This window comes from Brassica oleracea, chromosome C3 (genome assembly GCF_000695525.1).
Source record: "Brassica oleracea var. oleracea cultivar TO1000 chromosome C3, BOL, whole genome shotgun sequence".
Taxonomy (NCBI): Eukaryota; Viridiplantae; Streptophyta; class Magnoliopsida; order Brassicales; family Brassicaceae; genus Brassica; species Brassica oleracea.
This window is the reverse complement of record NC_027750.1, coordinates 11,457,988-11,473,726: the sequence shown is the minus strand read 5'-3', so window position 1 is coordinate 11,473,726 and position 15,739 is coordinate 11,457,988. Positions and strand designations below refer to the sequence as shown.

Genomic DNA, 15,739 nt, shown 5'->3' with positions numbered 1-15,739 from the left:
TGTAACAAAAAAAATTACATTTAACTCTTCGTTTTGTTTAAGTTCTGTGTCGATAAAATATTACAAAAAAATTTCTCTATCTTTTCAATATTCAATTTGAAGCTTATTATGCGAAAATCATACGCAGATATAGGCAATTGGTTGGAATCTCTATATCTTTATATTCTTATAAATTTTAAATTTATTGTTTCTTCTTCTGCAAGCAAATCAATTACCGAAGTAATAGATCAATTGGTTGGAATCAAATCTATTCTTATAATTAGTGTAATTATGGTTACAGTTTCTATACTTAATAGGTACATTAAAGTTACATTGAAGATATTATGTTTGATTAATAGAAGATATTGGATTTTGAGTTTGTATTTATTGATTTGTTTTTTTATAAAGCTTAGAAAATCAGTGGGATGATTGGTTGGTTGATACATCCTATAAAGAAAACGAAAACTATAGGTGGTTTGACTATTGTACATCGATCGATGCATGATGTAAGTTGACTATATAAAACTTGAGCATGATCATTTCAAACTAAAGTATAGGTAGGTTATATGTATTTGTTATATTGTAGTTAATATATTTTAAATATTACATAAGTCAAGTGATTCACGTTTTCGTAAAAATCAAATTCAGGTTCATTATTGGGTCGTACTCATCCGTAATAAGCTACGTTAAATATGATGTATTTTTAGGTTCATTTAATGACATTAAGTTTAAATTTGATTAATGAAAACTCATTAATTTAACTGGAAAAGACAAACATTAAAATATGTAATTTAATTTAATTCTCAGTTGCATGGAAGTGTAAATAAGTTAGAAAATTTAGGGGTACTTTTTAATGAGTACTTCTCTTTTAATAATATAGATGTGAGTTTTATCAAATTATCTTCTTCTTTTTTATCAAATGTGAGTTTTAAGCTCCAACATTTTCCCTAGTCTCAATTCGAATTACTTTTTGATTTGAATGAATTTAAGTTTTTTTTGTGGTACTAGTACATGCATTAAGAGATTATTTCTCTACTCCCAAACCAAAACCTCATATACCCTCGAGCTTCTTACTTCCACACTTGGTCATAAGACTTAGTTAGTTTCTAACATTCTTCTCCACCATTCTCTGTTGCACCTGCCAAGACATATGAGAATCTCCATGCCTTCTTTTGTTCTTCTCTCTCCACACTGCATAAATCTCCCCTTGCAAAGCATATCTAAGGCAAAAAGTTTAACCTCCCATGATTCTTCTCTATGATAATCAACTTGATCTCACTCCATTAAGTTGTGTCGGCACTGTGAAGTATTCCTTTCGTGAGAAATTCCCATACATGAGATGAATAGATGCACTCAAAGTCAAGACAAGTGATCACGCTACTCCGAACTGTTATTGCAGTGAACACAGCTTGTATCAATTCGATTTACTTTTTTTCGTACTCCAATTCGAGTTCTAGCACTCTTCTTTACTCTAGTTTCAAATAGGCGCAACACTTACGTAACCAAAAGCTTTGGCTTCAATACTATAGAACATGTGTTTCTTAACCAGTTAATGCTAACTGAAATACTTCTCCTAGATTATGGGAGACCAGAGTTCAAATCCTTCCACTGAAATTTCAGGATTGGAAAAAACAATTCAGTATTGGCTGGTGGCTATTATGAATGTTATATATAAATAAATAACACAAAAAAAAACTCCTACAGTATTTTGTAGTTCATTTTTCACATGTATGAGATTTGAGGACCTCCCTAGATAATACAAGGGTTCTAAAAATATAAAGTAAATAAAAATTATTAAAAATGTGTATCCTCGTCGGATTTCTATAAAGTCGTGAACTTTCAGAGCTAAGAGGCGAGCAAGTTACCAATGGAAAGCGATGAAGAAGAGCAGATGGTTTTCTTGGATCGTACAACTCGAGCAACTCGAGCTTCTACTTGATCAATGGGCTTAACCCACGCAAGCTTAGCTTGTAGCTGTGACCATTGGAGGTCTATTTTGTATAAAACCATCCACAATAAATCATTTTCATGATTAGTAGAGCCTTTTTTTAATTCAGTAGTTTGATTAACGATGGAGAAAAGAACTTGTAAAAGATCTTTAAATAATTGATAAGACGATTGTGTGGTTGAATATTCATAAAACTGATAAAATTGCTGGTTATAGAATTGCTGATAATTATTACATAGATAATAAGTCAGTGTTACAAGAAAACATTGTCATGACTAAGGAATTTTGGAGAAATGCTTAAAACATTGAAATTTATGTGAAGCAAGAGACTGTTGAATGAAACATCCCTTCTTAATCAGGCTCCACCTTCTCAGAGTAACCTCCAACAGAACCCCTTCCCCCATTTATTCTTATTTTCAGCCGCTACTGTCAATTCAAGAGCACCCTCATATTTGGTTCCGTTTCTCACCAACTCCTTCCTCAAACAAGCATTGATCCATCTCAGGTAAGTCACTTCTGTCTTCAAATCCTCATGCTTTTCTAAGACCCTTCTATGATCTTCTACACTCACCATCTTCACAAAAGCCAAAAAAAAACATGCCAATCAACATCAAATGAACTCGAATAATTGAATTTGGATCCAAAGAATCAAATTAAAAGTTACCTCTGAATTTTCTGAGGATTTCATGTATACTTCTTTTTCCTCTTGCAACAAATCAAGGTTGGCTTTCAAATCTTTCACTTGATCTTCAAGTCCCTTCACAAAGATATTCTTTTTCCCCAGTTCATGAAGACACTTCAATAACTTCTTAACACTCTTCCTGCTCTTCTGGTTTACAACACGGTGTAATTGCTTCACTCTTATCCTGAGCTTCTTTGTTTCTCCCTCAAGAAGCCAATTCTTTGATCTCAACTCTTGGATTTCTCCAACCAGTTTACTATACACGATCACCAAATCTTGGCCCCTCTTGAGTTCTTCCTCCATGGCCGAAACTTCTCTACGGAAGAAATCTAATTGAGACCTTTCAAGAACCAACATGCTTTTTTGCTCCATTAGCATGGCTTCTTTGTCTTTAAGAAAACAATAATGTTCGAAACGCAACTCCGTCTCGTGTTTCTTCTTCTGAAGTTCCTCTAGTCTCGAATTCAAGATGATAATCTCTCGCTTTTGATGATCAACAAGGCTCTCTTTTTCTTCGTTTTCTTCTTCTTCTTCTCCATCGTTGTTTCTGCTAGGTGATGAAGAAGACTCTTGATTGCTTGCACAAGAATTTACCTCATTATCTTCTTTCCAAGACTCGAACCTCGCCATGATCAAACCAGTTGCGGATAATACAACAGCAATACAAACTCTGAGATAAACCGGCTTCATAACTCCTCCTCCTTCTCTTGGACCTGAACCATCCATTACTCTATTCTGTAAATTTCAATTACAAATCTTTCTTCTGTTTTTTAGAATTAGTTACAAATCTTTATTCTCTCAGTAAAATTTTTTTCCTCGTTTGATTATATGATCGAAACTCAGAATAGATGAACTGATCGATAATGTGCGGCTTTGATCATAGTTAAATAGTGTATACGATACACGGTCTTTTATTATAATTTTATTACAGCTTCTGTTGTGGAGGAGACGTGTCTTGTAAGATTATTCTTTTCCCTATGTGTGTACCTATTTGTTTCCTTTTAATTAGGTTTTTAATTTTTGACCATTGCTTCCTTACTCGCCTGGGCATCGAGCCTATGTTTGATTAGCCCATACAGCTCCTGAGAGAATGCATTCTCCACCTTACAAGACATATTTGTGTACTCACTCTCACGTACGTACGTAACGTGCATATTATGCATGCTATGCTGCTACGAGTGCCAAACTGTTACGGCTAATCAAATTGAAACCCACAATTATGCAAATCTGATTCAAAACACGTATTATACACTATAAATTTTTTTATACGCGTAATCCACCGTTATTTTAATTTAATTTCATCAAGCAAAAAAAAACTAGAAGTATATCATAAACGAAAAAATCATATTCTAAAACGCGACCTATTTGGATGATTTGGGATCAATTACGCGTCAATGTTGTCGGAGAAATAATGAAAAAGAATTACGTGCCTAATTATAACTAGTCTACGCCCGTGAGAACACGACTAACGTGATTAGTTTGTTGGCAAAAAAAAAATCAACGTCATTAATTTACATCTTCAATAGTATAGTCTCTGTCAAAACATTACAATATGAGTATTATAAAATATATTGATGGGGTTTCATGTTCAATCACATCCCACGCCTTTAGGAACCGGAATCAACATTCAAAGATATAATATTCTTGAATGATTTAAATACATGATGTAATGTCTTCAGTCATATTTTATACATTTAGGTATTGCGGTCAATATATTCAAAGACATGTTTTCCTTGATAATATGTTTTAGAGCATGATTATCGGGAGGTTCTTGAGGTAGGGTTCTTAACGGAATATAAAAATCCGTCACTTAACTTTTAACTAAAAAAATTAAGAACCGGTTCTTAAAACTCTTATTTAAAAACCGGTTCTTAGATTTTTTAGTTAAAAGTTAAGAGACGGGTTCTTATATTCCGCTAAGAACTTCACTCTAACGCCTTTTTTTTTGCAATTTTTTTATTATATTAATGTAAAGAAATGAGTGGAGAATCGACCGTTGCTCATGCTGTAACATATCAGTTCATATCGTATTTAGACAAAAAAAATCAGTTCAGATCGCATAATATTCATTTCTTTTTCATTATGTAAGTTCTCTATTCTAACCCAGTCCATCAGACGTTCTTAAATAGGTTTGACGTACTGAAAAATCTTATCCAATAGGCCTTAAATAATGAACTGTTTCTAATAAGCCCATTATATTCCTTGAAAGCTAGAGTTTAGAGGAAATTTATATGTGCCTTAGACCATAATTATCGGTGACTCTTAGTGAGTTTTTAAAGTAAATGCCTGAATTAATTAAATGAAAACAAAATAAAAGAGGAGATTACCGATCCTTATTTTGGGATTTTCGGAACCGTTTTTAAAAGTGGTTTGCAAACACGTGTCACCTTCAAAGCCTCCTCTCTTTTTTATTTTTTTATTTATTTTCTTTTTTTCTTCTCATTTGTCTCTTCCTCTCGTTTTCTCCGTCTCCAAAAGGCGATCGCGACGACGACTCTCCTCACGGCGTGTTCCCCCGGCTTCTGCCGTCTGCTTCGTCGGAAGACCGATCGAAATCACCACGGACGACCACAGTCTCAGTCCTCACGGCGTCTATGTATGTCTTCTCCGTCAGAAGACAGATCCAAACCCACCATGGACGACGATTTTGTCGGTCCTCACGGCGTCTCCTCCGGATTGGAGATTCTCTCAGGTTTCCGGTGATCGCTGCGGTGGTGAAGAAGTTCATGAAGGTAAGCCCCATCCATCGTCAATTCTTATTCCATGCATCTCTGATTCTGTATGATTTGAGCGTGTGGAGCGATTAGGTATCTTGGACTATAGGCGATTACGGTTTTTAGGTTTGTGGTCATTGTAAAGCTTTGGTCTTTCATCGAAATTTGGTAGGCTTCTTGGTGGGTTTGTCTGATCGTTTAGTTAAAAAGTTACATGTTTAGTGAGTTTTGTCTGTTCGTTTTATTACGATCAGAGTCGAGTCGAGTAAGATTCATTACAGTTTCTGTTGATGGCTAAGAGCTTACGTTGTACCATCACTTGTCGAAATGCCAGATGAGATTGTTATGTTTTAATTGATGTTTTGCTTCTAAGTAAAGACCAGTGTTGACTGTATTGTTAATTATGGCAGGGACCAAAGCTCCTCCTCCCGTGTTTTCGAGAAGAGTTTGGAGATTGGAAGATCACAGTCTTTCAGCTCTCGCCTGAAGCTCCTGCTCCTGTCGGTGAAGCAACTACTACTTCCGACTGGCGGTGAGGTAACTTCCCACAAAACTTCTTGTAATTTCTTTTTCTTAATTGCACCAACTGGATAGTAGTTATTAGGTTAATAAATGCGTGTAAGAGTTAGGTTGTTGTTAGTATGAATGCTTGCGATGAATGATTTTGATGAATGGTTGGATAAAATGCTTGTTTGATTGTAACTCTAGGACTGTGTGGTAGTAATAAATATGTTTAGGTACTTGTCTACTCATCTCAACTCAAATTAAGTGAAAGAGTAAATACAATTACAAGACCCGTATCTAACTAGATATTCTTCTTCTCTTCTCTATTAATCCTCCTGCTTTCTCTCTTTCTTTTAATCTTCATACACGATCTTCTTCTTCCCTTTGATCTGTCCTACAATATGTCCTCCAATTTAGTTAATCTTCTAACTAGATATTCTTCTTCTCTTCTCTATTCTATGACATTTTAGGATATAGATTCCACGAATCCATATAGTATGTCAGCCAATTTTGTTGACCTCTTGAACAGTCAACAAGAGAGTGTCGTTCCCGAACCCTGTCCCTATACGAGTTTTCAACATGTCGGATCATCACATCTCCCTGAAAAGGCAAGCTTCTGTGAAGACTCAACTACAGAGCGTAGAGAAAGGAAGAAGTGGACAGTCACAGACGATCTTGTGCTCATTAGCGCCTGGTTAAACACCAGCAAGGACCCGGTGGTGGGCAATGAGCAGAAAGCAGGTGTGTTTTGGAGCCGCATTGCGGCTTACTTCGCAGCCAGTCCAAAGGTGGAAAGAGGTGCAAAGCGAGAGGTTATTCAGTGTAAGCAACGATGGCAGAAGATGAACGATCTAGTCTGTAAGTTTTGTGGATCATATGCGGCTGCAACTAGACAGAAAACAAGTGGTCAGAATGAGGCTGACACTGTGAAACTGGCACACGGGATCTTCTACAATGATCACAAGATCAAATTTAACCTCCACCATGCTTGGGAGGAGCTGAGGAATGACCAGAAATGGTGTGAAGTTGCTAGTAGGAAGATTGATGGAACCAGCAAAAAGAGAAAGTACGATGATGGAGCTCAATCAGAGAGCTCTCAAGCAACGTCCGCTCTCGGTAATCAACCCACCAAACGCCCTCCTGGTGTTAAGGCGGCGAAAGCAGCCTCTGGTAAGAGAAGCATCGCAGTTGACCAGGCTGCCTCTGAGTTTCAGACCATGTGGACTATTAAAGAGAAAGACATGGCTGCGAAAGAGAGACTTAAGAAGATGGGGTTGCTTGAGAGTCTCATATGCAAGAAAGAGCCACTTTCTGAATACGAGGAAGAGCTAAAGAAGAATCTAATTAGTGAGATGTTGGGTAATTAGTGTATGTAACAAACTTGTATGTCGCATGCTAAATCTTCGTTTGTCATGTTCTGTTTCTAGTAGCAAAATCATGTTATGTGTTTTATGTGTTTCTGTTTCAATGTTATGTGTGTTTCTGTTTTTATGTGATATATGATAAGTTCAATGTGATATGTTTATGCTCAATATGATATGTGTTTCATGTTTTTAGCTCATATGTGACATGTTCAATAATTGTGTGTGCTGTGTTTCTGTTTCTGTGTGCAGAGATATGGAGAGAGTGTCACGAGAGTGGAAGAGAGTGTCACGAGATGTCTGTAAGTGGACACAAGATGCCACGTTCAGTCACAAGAGCATGCACAAGAAGTCACAAGTTCTGTTACTTTCGGTGGAAGAGAAGTTTGTTTGTGTCACGTTCAGTCACAGGAGTTTATTTTTTGTGTCACGAGCTGTGTGTATGTGGGCTTCTCAGAGTCACGAGTTTGTCTCATTATGTAAATAATGAGTTTGATGTTTCTAGTTTGTTGTTTTCCTATAGTCACGAGTGTAATATGATATGTCTTTTGTTATATAAACGGTTCATTCACCAAGCATTTGAATCACAAATTCTTCTTCTCTTCCTCTCACCAACTACCAAAGAATCAATTGTTGCTTCTTCTCCTTCTCTCTTAAGTTTCTTTCTCTCCAAGATTCATTCTCTCCATTATATTTTTGTTTCGTTCTCTCCTTGAAACTTAAATAAGTTTCAGTCTCTCCTTGAAACTTAAATAATTTAAAAAACTTTCCATATCTTGATCACAAATATGGCTTCTTCATCTCATAACACTTTTGAGGGAGAGGGAGTTGATGATGAAACGTTTGATCAATATTTCGATCAATATTTTGATCAATATTTTGATCAATATTTCGATCAAATGTTTGAAAGTTTATCCATTGATTGTGATCGAGAAGTCGAAAGAAAAAAAAGAAAAAAACGACTTCATATCGAACGGAATCGTGAAGAAGGCGATGTACGTTTATGGAATGATTATTTCAGTGAAACTCCGACATATCCTGAAAATCTCTTCCGGCGACGATTTAGAATGACCAAGTCATTGTTCATGCGTATTGTCCCACCGCTTGGAAGGGACAATATTCACGTGGTTCGGAAAAACCCACAATCGTTTTAGAGGCGGTCGCTTAGTATGATCTTTGGATATGGCATGCGTTTTTTGGACCTCCAGGTACCTTAAATGATATCAATGTTCTTGATCGCTCACCTGTTTTTGATGACATTATAAAAGGTCAAGCTCCGCAAGTTACTTACTCTGTCAGTGGAAGGGAGTATCATTTGGCTTACTATCTCACCGATGGTATTTATCCGAAATGGGCTACTTTTATCCAATCTATTCCAATACCACAAGGTCCGAAAGCGACTTTATTTGCTCAACATCAAGAAGCTGTCCAAAAAGATGTCGAACGTGCTTTTGGAATCTTGCAAGTTCGTTTTGCCATTGTTAAAAATCCAGCATTTTTTGGGATAAAGCCAAAATTGGGAGGATTATGAGAGCATGTATCATACTCCATAATATGATAGTAGAAGACGAACGAGATGGATATACTCATTTTGATGTTTCAGAGTTCCAACCGGGAGAAGACACCGGAACTTCACATGTCGTTCTCACGTATTCTACAGATATACCTTCAAATATCGCCAATATGATGGGTGTTCGAACTAGAATTCGTGATAGACAAATGCATCAACAGCTCAAAGCTGATTTGGTTGAACATTTATGGAGTAAATTTGGACGTGATGAAGACAACAACTGAGTTTGGAATGTTTCTTTCAAAATATTCTCGATTATTGTACTAGTCTTTATTTTTATGTTTTTTTTTTAAATCTATGTTTTAAATGTTATCTTTTAATATGTTTTTTAATAAATAAATTTTATCTTTAAAAAAAATGTTTTTTTTAGAACCCCTAATTAAAAAACTCCATTGGACCGTTCAAAATGTGAGTTTCTTAACTACAATTCTTAACCCCACTTAAGTACAGTTAAAATATTAAATAATCACTAAAAAAACCCTTTACGGATAATGGGATAATTATGCTCTTAAATACATATTGTTAATCTTTTTTTTTTTTTTTGTCAAATACATATCGTTAATCTTTTTTTTTTTGTCAAATACATATCGTTAATCTAAAAACATAGATTTTTAGGATTAAAAAGTTCCAACGCGGCGGCGGAGCCATGGTTCTCAAGTAAATCAATCTTAACCTCTTTGCCTTTCTTCTTCCTGCTTAGCTCATAGGTCTTGTTGCATTGTTGTTACTGATGCCGCTTTGCTAAATGTTTTTTTTTTTCATTTAATTATTTTTTACATTATGATCAAAATGGTCTGCAACGAGATAGGTTTGTGTTCGGTAATAACTAGATGTGCTTGTTAATCTTGTGTTGTGTTGTGTCTGTCTCTATTTGAAATGTGTGTCCTGTTTTAACTGGAGTTGGTTTTTGATTGAGACATGTTGAGTGATATGTCCTAAGAACTTGTTGACTATGTAGGACTGAGCTTTGCCGATTCAGTGGTCAGAAGATTTACCCAGGCAGGGGGATCAGATTCATCAGAGCTGACTCTCAGGTACATTGCTCACGCTCTTTATTGATGTTTATTCGGCAAAGCTCAGTCCTACATTGCTCTACATGTCTTCCATTTTTTAAACTAAGATTATGTTTTATTTATGGGTCTTTATTGATATTTATCATGATGATTCAATAGGTGTTTTTGTTGGTTAACTCGAAATGTAAGCATTACTTTCACAATAAGTTGAAACCGTCGAAGCTTGCATGGACCGCCATGTACCGTAAACAACACAAAAAGGTTTAAGCCTCGTTTATGGCATGGTTCTTGTATAGTTGTGTGTTCTGTTACTTTGATTCTAATTTGTATGTTTTTTTTGTCCAGGATGCTGCACAAGAGGCTGTGAAAAGGAGGAGACGTGCAACCAAGAAGCCGTACTCTAGGTCTATCGTTGGCGCTACTTTGGAGGTTATTCAGAAGAAGCGTGCAGAGAAGCCTGAAGTTCGTGATGCAGCCAGAGAAGCTGCCCTACGGTTAGTTTTCTTTGCCCAAGACAACTGAAAAGATGTGAACAGACTCTAAAACGAGTTTTGATGATTGTTGCAGTGACATTAAGGAGAGAATCAAGAAGACCAAGGACGAGAAGATGGCAAAGAAGGCCGAGTTTGCTTCCAAACAACAAAAAATTAAGGGCAATATCCCCAAGGCTGCCGCTCCCAAGGCTGCAAAGTTGGGTGGTGGTGGTGGTGGCAAACGTTGAATTGTGTTGTAGACTTAAACCAAGAACAGGAGCAGACATGACATTCATGTTACTTTTTGAATCAAAGCTATATTTCTGGACCAGTTTGACATCTAGTTGAGTTGGCATTGAACAGTTTCGGCTTTGTGGATTATAGGTTTAGGTCCATAACTTTACGATGGTAAAAAAAAAAAGAGACAGTGAAATCTATAAGCTTTGTTTTTCAGATATTTGACGATCAAGCTTTTGACATAGACTTGAAACTGAGCGCCAAGTGCCAAGCCGGTGAAGACAAAACCTTACTTTCCTTTTGCCATTTATTAATTTTTTTGTGGCAATTAATGTCAGAACTGTCATTGTCTCCCAGTCTCCATCGTGAAAACAAAACTAGCATTCAATACGAAATGGACTTCCGAGTAACAAACACGTCTCAACAATTAACAACACTACTGGTCCCCAAGGAAGATTAGTCAAAGCAAATCTATGGATTCTTCCACTTGGATCTCCTTAAATTGTATCCTTTCAATATCATGCTATGCAGGGCAAATTTGATTTTCACATGGAGTATTACGTAAAAAAACAAAACTCAGATCAAGTTCACAATGTGCTATACCTAATTCAAAAACCAGCTAAAGATTCAAGACGATACAGTTTTACACCTTCAAAAGTATGTAGTATGTACAAAAAGTGTTGGATGTACATTTCCTTTCTTTCTAACTATTACTTCACACCAGCTTTCCTTTTGTTGCGTTCCTTCACATCTGTTGGGATTATAAAGACGGAATCCACACAGATTCCGCCTTTAGAATGGGTGCAGTCGATCTGTTTCATCGACCATTGTACCTCCGTTGTTGGCTCTGAGCAACCCACAACAAACTCTCCAACCTTATAGTCTCTCCAGGACTCTCTACCTGCTTGCTCTCCTTCTTTATCGGCCAAGTAATACTCACACGACGCCTCTTGCCCGTCTGAAGTCGAGAGTGAGAACCTCACAGGCTTTATCTCCCAACCGTGCGTGTGTTCGAAATGGCAAACTCGTCTTCCCAGCCTTTTCGAGAATCTTCCGAGGTGTATTCTGAAGGATAGACAGTACGTACCAGGAGGAAGATTGAAGCTCACCATCCCATCTACTTCAAACCACCAAATCTGCTGTAAGTAGGCTACAGCATGGAACCTGTCCAAAGCAAGAAGAAATTAAAAAGCATCAGCAAAGCTTTTGACACATAATCTAAATTAATCAGTAGTTGAATGAAAAGTCTGTACCTTGATTCTTCAGTATCAATCCAATTCCAATACCTGCGGTCTTCAATTCCAGTAATAGCCATCCCTTTTGCCGAAACCGCCATACAAACCCGTCCTGTCACTCTATCAATCCACACTTCCTGCATCAAAAAGGAGACATCTTTAGCGTAGAGACCTTAATCCTCAATTTCACCCACATCAAAAAGTTGACCATAGAAACACACCCTAATCCCTAAAGTTTCAAACTTTCAACGGACCTTGTTACCATCGTCGAAAGGGATAGGACGAGAGAGCAAAGCGAAGACACCCTTCTTGGATAAACTCCGGTACCTCTCCACCGGTAACAGATCGAGAAGATCCTTGTAGTTACTCGGCAGCTTCCTCTCCCAGACGGAATCGGAAGAAGCAGCGCCGCGGAACGCTCGATTCAGGCGAGCTAGGTTGCAAATCTCCGGCGGGGTCAGGTGGAGGATCACGCACGCGACGCAGCTCTCCGGTATGTCGCCGAGGCTGGGTCCGATCGACGAGCCGTTGTGCTCGCCGTTGAGGTTCGAGAAGGACAACCCCATGACTCTCTAAAGAGACGCCTAGACGCGAAGAAGAGAGAAGAAGTGGTGACGCTCGAGAGCCATAGCGATGGAGAAAGCTTTGGTTTTTATCTCATCCCGAACGATCTCTGGAGATGATGATGATAAACAGGGGAACACGCTTGTGGGAGAGACGAGGACAACATTTGGGGGAAGGTGTGACAGAATCATCGTCTTTATAGCTTGCCACGTGGAGATCGGGGAACTCGTTGGATTGTTCGAAAGAATGTGATTAAATTACAAATCGCTATTACTCTAAAACCAGAAGAAGATAGTTTAGTTTCGAGATTACGACCAACAACAACAAACAAAACTTTAATGATTCGAATGGGAAGTTTACTAACTTAGTGAGATGTGGAAAGATATTAAAAAGCAAACACGCCCGGTGGGACTCGAACCCACAATCGTTTGATTAGAAGTCAAACGCCTTATCCATTAGGCCACGGGCGCTTTTGTTCTTTTGTATGCTTATACACCTATATAATAGAAACGATGATGGAAGACCAGAATGAGCAAACCCAAATGTCCTGTTTAGTTTGTATATACAGAAGAATTTTAGGGTAACACAAATTTACCATTACTCCCTCCATTTTCACATCAAGAAATCTAAAACTCATTAAAGAAAGTTTTTTTGTTTGTTGTTACAATTGATAACTACTTGGACAATCCTTATGTTTAAGATCTTATAAGTCCCGTCAACAAGAGCACTTGAACCGTTTTACCTTCTAAAATTCACTCAAGTTCCAACATCTGAAACAACTCTAGAGAGGTGAAAAGACTATAATATGAGGAACGGTCAACTTTACTAATTTCAGAATTTGAAGAGTGTTTACTATTTTGAACCATTTCTCTATAAATTTCTAGGATTTGCTGGAATAAAGTTCTGAAATATAAATGCACTCTTTAGAAAAGGGAAACTCAATTAATTCGCTAGTTCATACAATAAGGATATAAACATTAATCATGGATCGTAAACACAATACTTATAGGGTTTATAAATCTTCTTATTCCCTGGTGCAGTCAAGCAACACACAGAGAGACAGAAAAGAAAATCTCAAAAAGAAAGAAACCAAAGCGTGAGAATGGTAACTATGACTCTTTCTTTGGCAACCCGAATCTTTTGCTCGTCTTTCTCTTCCACATATCGCTTTGGTGCTCCTAATTCTTGCACCCCAAGCCACCGTGCGGCCGAACTCAGTCCCATCTCCGCCGTCAAAGCTCCCAATAAAATCAAGAAGATTGGATCCGAGATCTCGTCTCTGACACTCAAAGAATCTCGCATCCTCGCCGACTACGTCCAAGACAAGTTCGGTGTTTCGATACTCTTTTCGGCGACTGCTGCAGCGGCGGCTGTCTTCTCTCCTCCTCTCGAGGACGGTGATGATGTGACGGCTACTGTGGAGGAGCAGACCAAGTTCGATATGGTTATCAATGACGTAGCCATCGGTCATCGTATTGAAGTGGCTAAAGCGATGATGGCTCTGAGCGTGCCGTTGAGTCAAGTGAGAGAGCTCACCGAAGATTTTCATGGAAGGCGTGACGAAAGATGAAGCAGAAGAAGCCAAAAGACAGCTCGAAGAAGCTGGCGCCACGGTATCCATTGTTTTAAGTTTTGGCAATCTGATTTCCTTACCAGTGCTTTTCTGGAGTTTCTTTTTTTGTGTTGTTAGTATAACTAGCAAGTGTTGGATAATTAATCCTGATTTAAACTTTGTGAAATTGTTGCAATCTGAATCTATTTGGTTTCTCAGAAATAACTTGAAGTTGAAACTGTATGATTCAACCTACCAGCAATCTATATTAATATAAAAATCTTATAAAATGAATCCATGCTATTAGCTCTGTTCTGTTCATCAATACTGCGATCAGATCAGCTTCAGAAAGAAAAAAAACACACTAAGACAGAGCCAAATTTGACGAAAGCAAAAGATTAAAGTAGCCGCCACTGAAATTTCTGAGATACAAAATCCAGATGTAGCTAACGCCAAAATTTCTAGTGTCCGTTTCACTCTCTTCTGCTTGCCGCGCGACTGAAAAACAAGTTGACATTGTTTCAAGGATTTTGTGTCCGCCATGGTTGATGAGTGTTATTTTCTTGACGCTGACGCTGGTCGCGGCTTTGATGAAAAGAACAGAGCTCATATTGGCTAATCATGTGCTAGGCCCATTACATTTTTGCATGGCTTAAACTTGGTTTTAAATTGCGCAGTTTTACTTGCCACGGCACAAGTCTAAACATCTTAACTCTAGTTTAAACCGGCTACCGTGGACGAGCAGACCAAGTTCGATGTGGTTATCAACGGCGTGGCCAGCTCTCTCCGTATTCCAGTGGTTAAAGCGATTAGGGCTATGACTTGCTTGCCGGTGATGGAAGCCAAAGAGTTCATTGAAGATCTTCCGAAGACTTTCAAGGAAGGCGTGACTAAAGATGAGGCAGAAGAAGCCAAGAGACAGCTCGAAGAAGCTGGCGCCACGGTATCTATTGTTTAAGTTTTAGGAATCTGATTTTCTTACAAGTGTTTTTCTGGAGTTTCATGGGGTCTTTTTGTGTTGTTGGCATAACCAGCAAGTTTTGGATAATTGTTGATCAAAGCTTTTTTGAAATTGTTCCAGTTTAAATCCATTTGGTTTCTCAGAAATAACTTGAAAAGGAATTATTGTTATTGTATGGTTCCAACTATCAGCAACCTATAATATAAGATCTTATAAAATGAATCCATGCTAGTTTATAATTATTTGCCAATCATGTGCTAGATCCATTACATTTTTGCATGGCTTAAACTTGGTTTTAAAATTACTCAGTGTTACTTGCCACGCCACAAATCCTGTTGGGGAAAGTCACACGGCGCAGCGGAAATACTAATGGTCGTGTTCCCCTGACCTTGTGTGAACCTGTGAAGAAAATACTTCGACGATGGTGGGATGTAATATGCAGAAAAACGTAAATGAGACACACAATTTTTACGTGGAAAACCTCCTCGATGTGAGAAAGAAAAACCACGGGACCGTAGTCCACTCAAAAATCCACTATATAAATGGTATGAGTACAACCACGTCCTCCCTGTTCAACAGCCTGAACAGAACAGAGAGCCTAGCTACAAAGAGCTATCTCCAACACAAACAACAACAACAAGAGAGCAACACAAAGCTTCAAAACCGGCAGCAACCAAACGACCTCAGCTCACAAAGATTCCGGCTTCCAGAAACTAATCCAACCGTACAAATCCAATATAAACAAGTCGACAATACCTCTGCCAAATTTCAGCTCAATAAGAGAAGATCTCACCGTTGGATTTACCAAACACCCAAGACTGCTCTGCTGAAGAACTATGGCGACCAGCTTCAAGAAAACCCAGACAACAGAAGATCCAACCGTTGAAATCCAAATCCCTTCGGTGAACCTCTAACCCACTGACTGAAGAAGCTTCCCACAAAATAT

At 38.0% G+C, this 15,739-nt stretch overlaps 5 protein-coding genes and 1 non-coding gene across 6 annotated transcripts; 3 read left to right on the top strand and 3 right to left on the bottom strand.

Moving 5' to 3' along the window:
* Positions 1-2,138: 2,138 nt before the first annotated feature.
* On the bottom strand, positions 2,139-3,445 carry LOC106333598 (protein CHUP1, chloroplastic-like). The gene is made up of 2 exons (XM_013772027.1): positions 2,592-3,445; positions 2,139-2,501 (listed from the first exon to the last, which is right to left on the bottom strand). The coding sequence occupies exons 1-2, from the start codon at positions 3,333-3,335 to the stop codon at positions 2,298-2,300; spliced, it is 948 nt and encodes a 315-aa protein (XP_013627481.1). The 5' UTR covers positions 3,336-3,445; the 3' UTR covers positions 2,139-2,297.
* A 2,879-nt stretch (positions 3,446-6,324) lies between these two features.
* LOC106329879 (glutathione S-transferase T3-like) lies at positions 6,325-7,194 on the top strand. Its single transcript, XM_013768488.1, has one exon. The coding sequence runs from the start codon at positions 6,325-6,327 to the stop codon at positions 7,192-7,194; it is 870 nt and encodes a 289-aa protein (XP_013623942.1).
* Positions 7,195-9,355: 2,161 nt separating this feature from the next.
* On the top strand, positions 9,356-10,620 carry LOC106333696 (60S ribosomal protein L24-1-like). The gene is made up of 5 exons (XM_013772108.1): positions 9,356-9,415; positions 9,717-9,792; positions 9,931-10,032; positions 10,117-10,265; positions 10,339-10,620. The coding sequence occupies exons 1-5, from the start codon at positions 9,405-9,407 to the stop codon at positions 10,490-10,492; spliced, it is 492 nt and encodes a 163-aa protein (XP_013627562.1). The 5' UTR covers positions 9,356-9,404; the 3' UTR covers positions 10,493-10,620.
* Positions 10,621-11,007: 387 nt separating this feature from the next.
* LOC106331441 (F-box protein PP2-A15-like) lies at positions 11,008-12,457 on the bottom strand. The gene is made up of 3 exons (XM_013769797.1): positions 11,971-12,457; positions 11,735-11,853; positions 11,008-11,645 (listed from the first exon to the last, which is right to left on the bottom strand). Exons 1-3 carry the CDS (start codon positions 12,280-12,282, stop codon positions 11,192-11,194), a joined length of 885 nt encoding a protein of 294 aa, XP_013625251.1. The 5' UTR covers positions 12,283-12,457; the 3' UTR covers positions 11,008-11,191.
* Positions 12,458-12,677: 220 nt separating this feature from the next.
* TRNAR-UCU lies at positions 12,678-12,750 on the bottom strand. The gene has a single exon. It is a non-coding gene; the product is annotated as a tRNA-Arg (tRNA).
* Positions 12,751-13,309: 559 nt separating this feature from the next.
* LOC106333988 (50S ribosomal protein L12-2, chloroplastic-like) lies at positions 13,310-14,790 on the top strand. The gene is made up of 2 exons (XM_013772360.1): positions 13,310-13,758; positions 14,627-14,790. The coding sequence occupies exons 1-2, from the start codon at positions 13,383-13,385 to the stop codon at positions 14,788-14,790; spliced, it is 540 nt and encodes a 179-aa protein (XP_013627814.1). The 5' UTR covers positions 13,310-13,382.
* Positions 14,791-15,739: the final 949 nt, after the last annotated feature.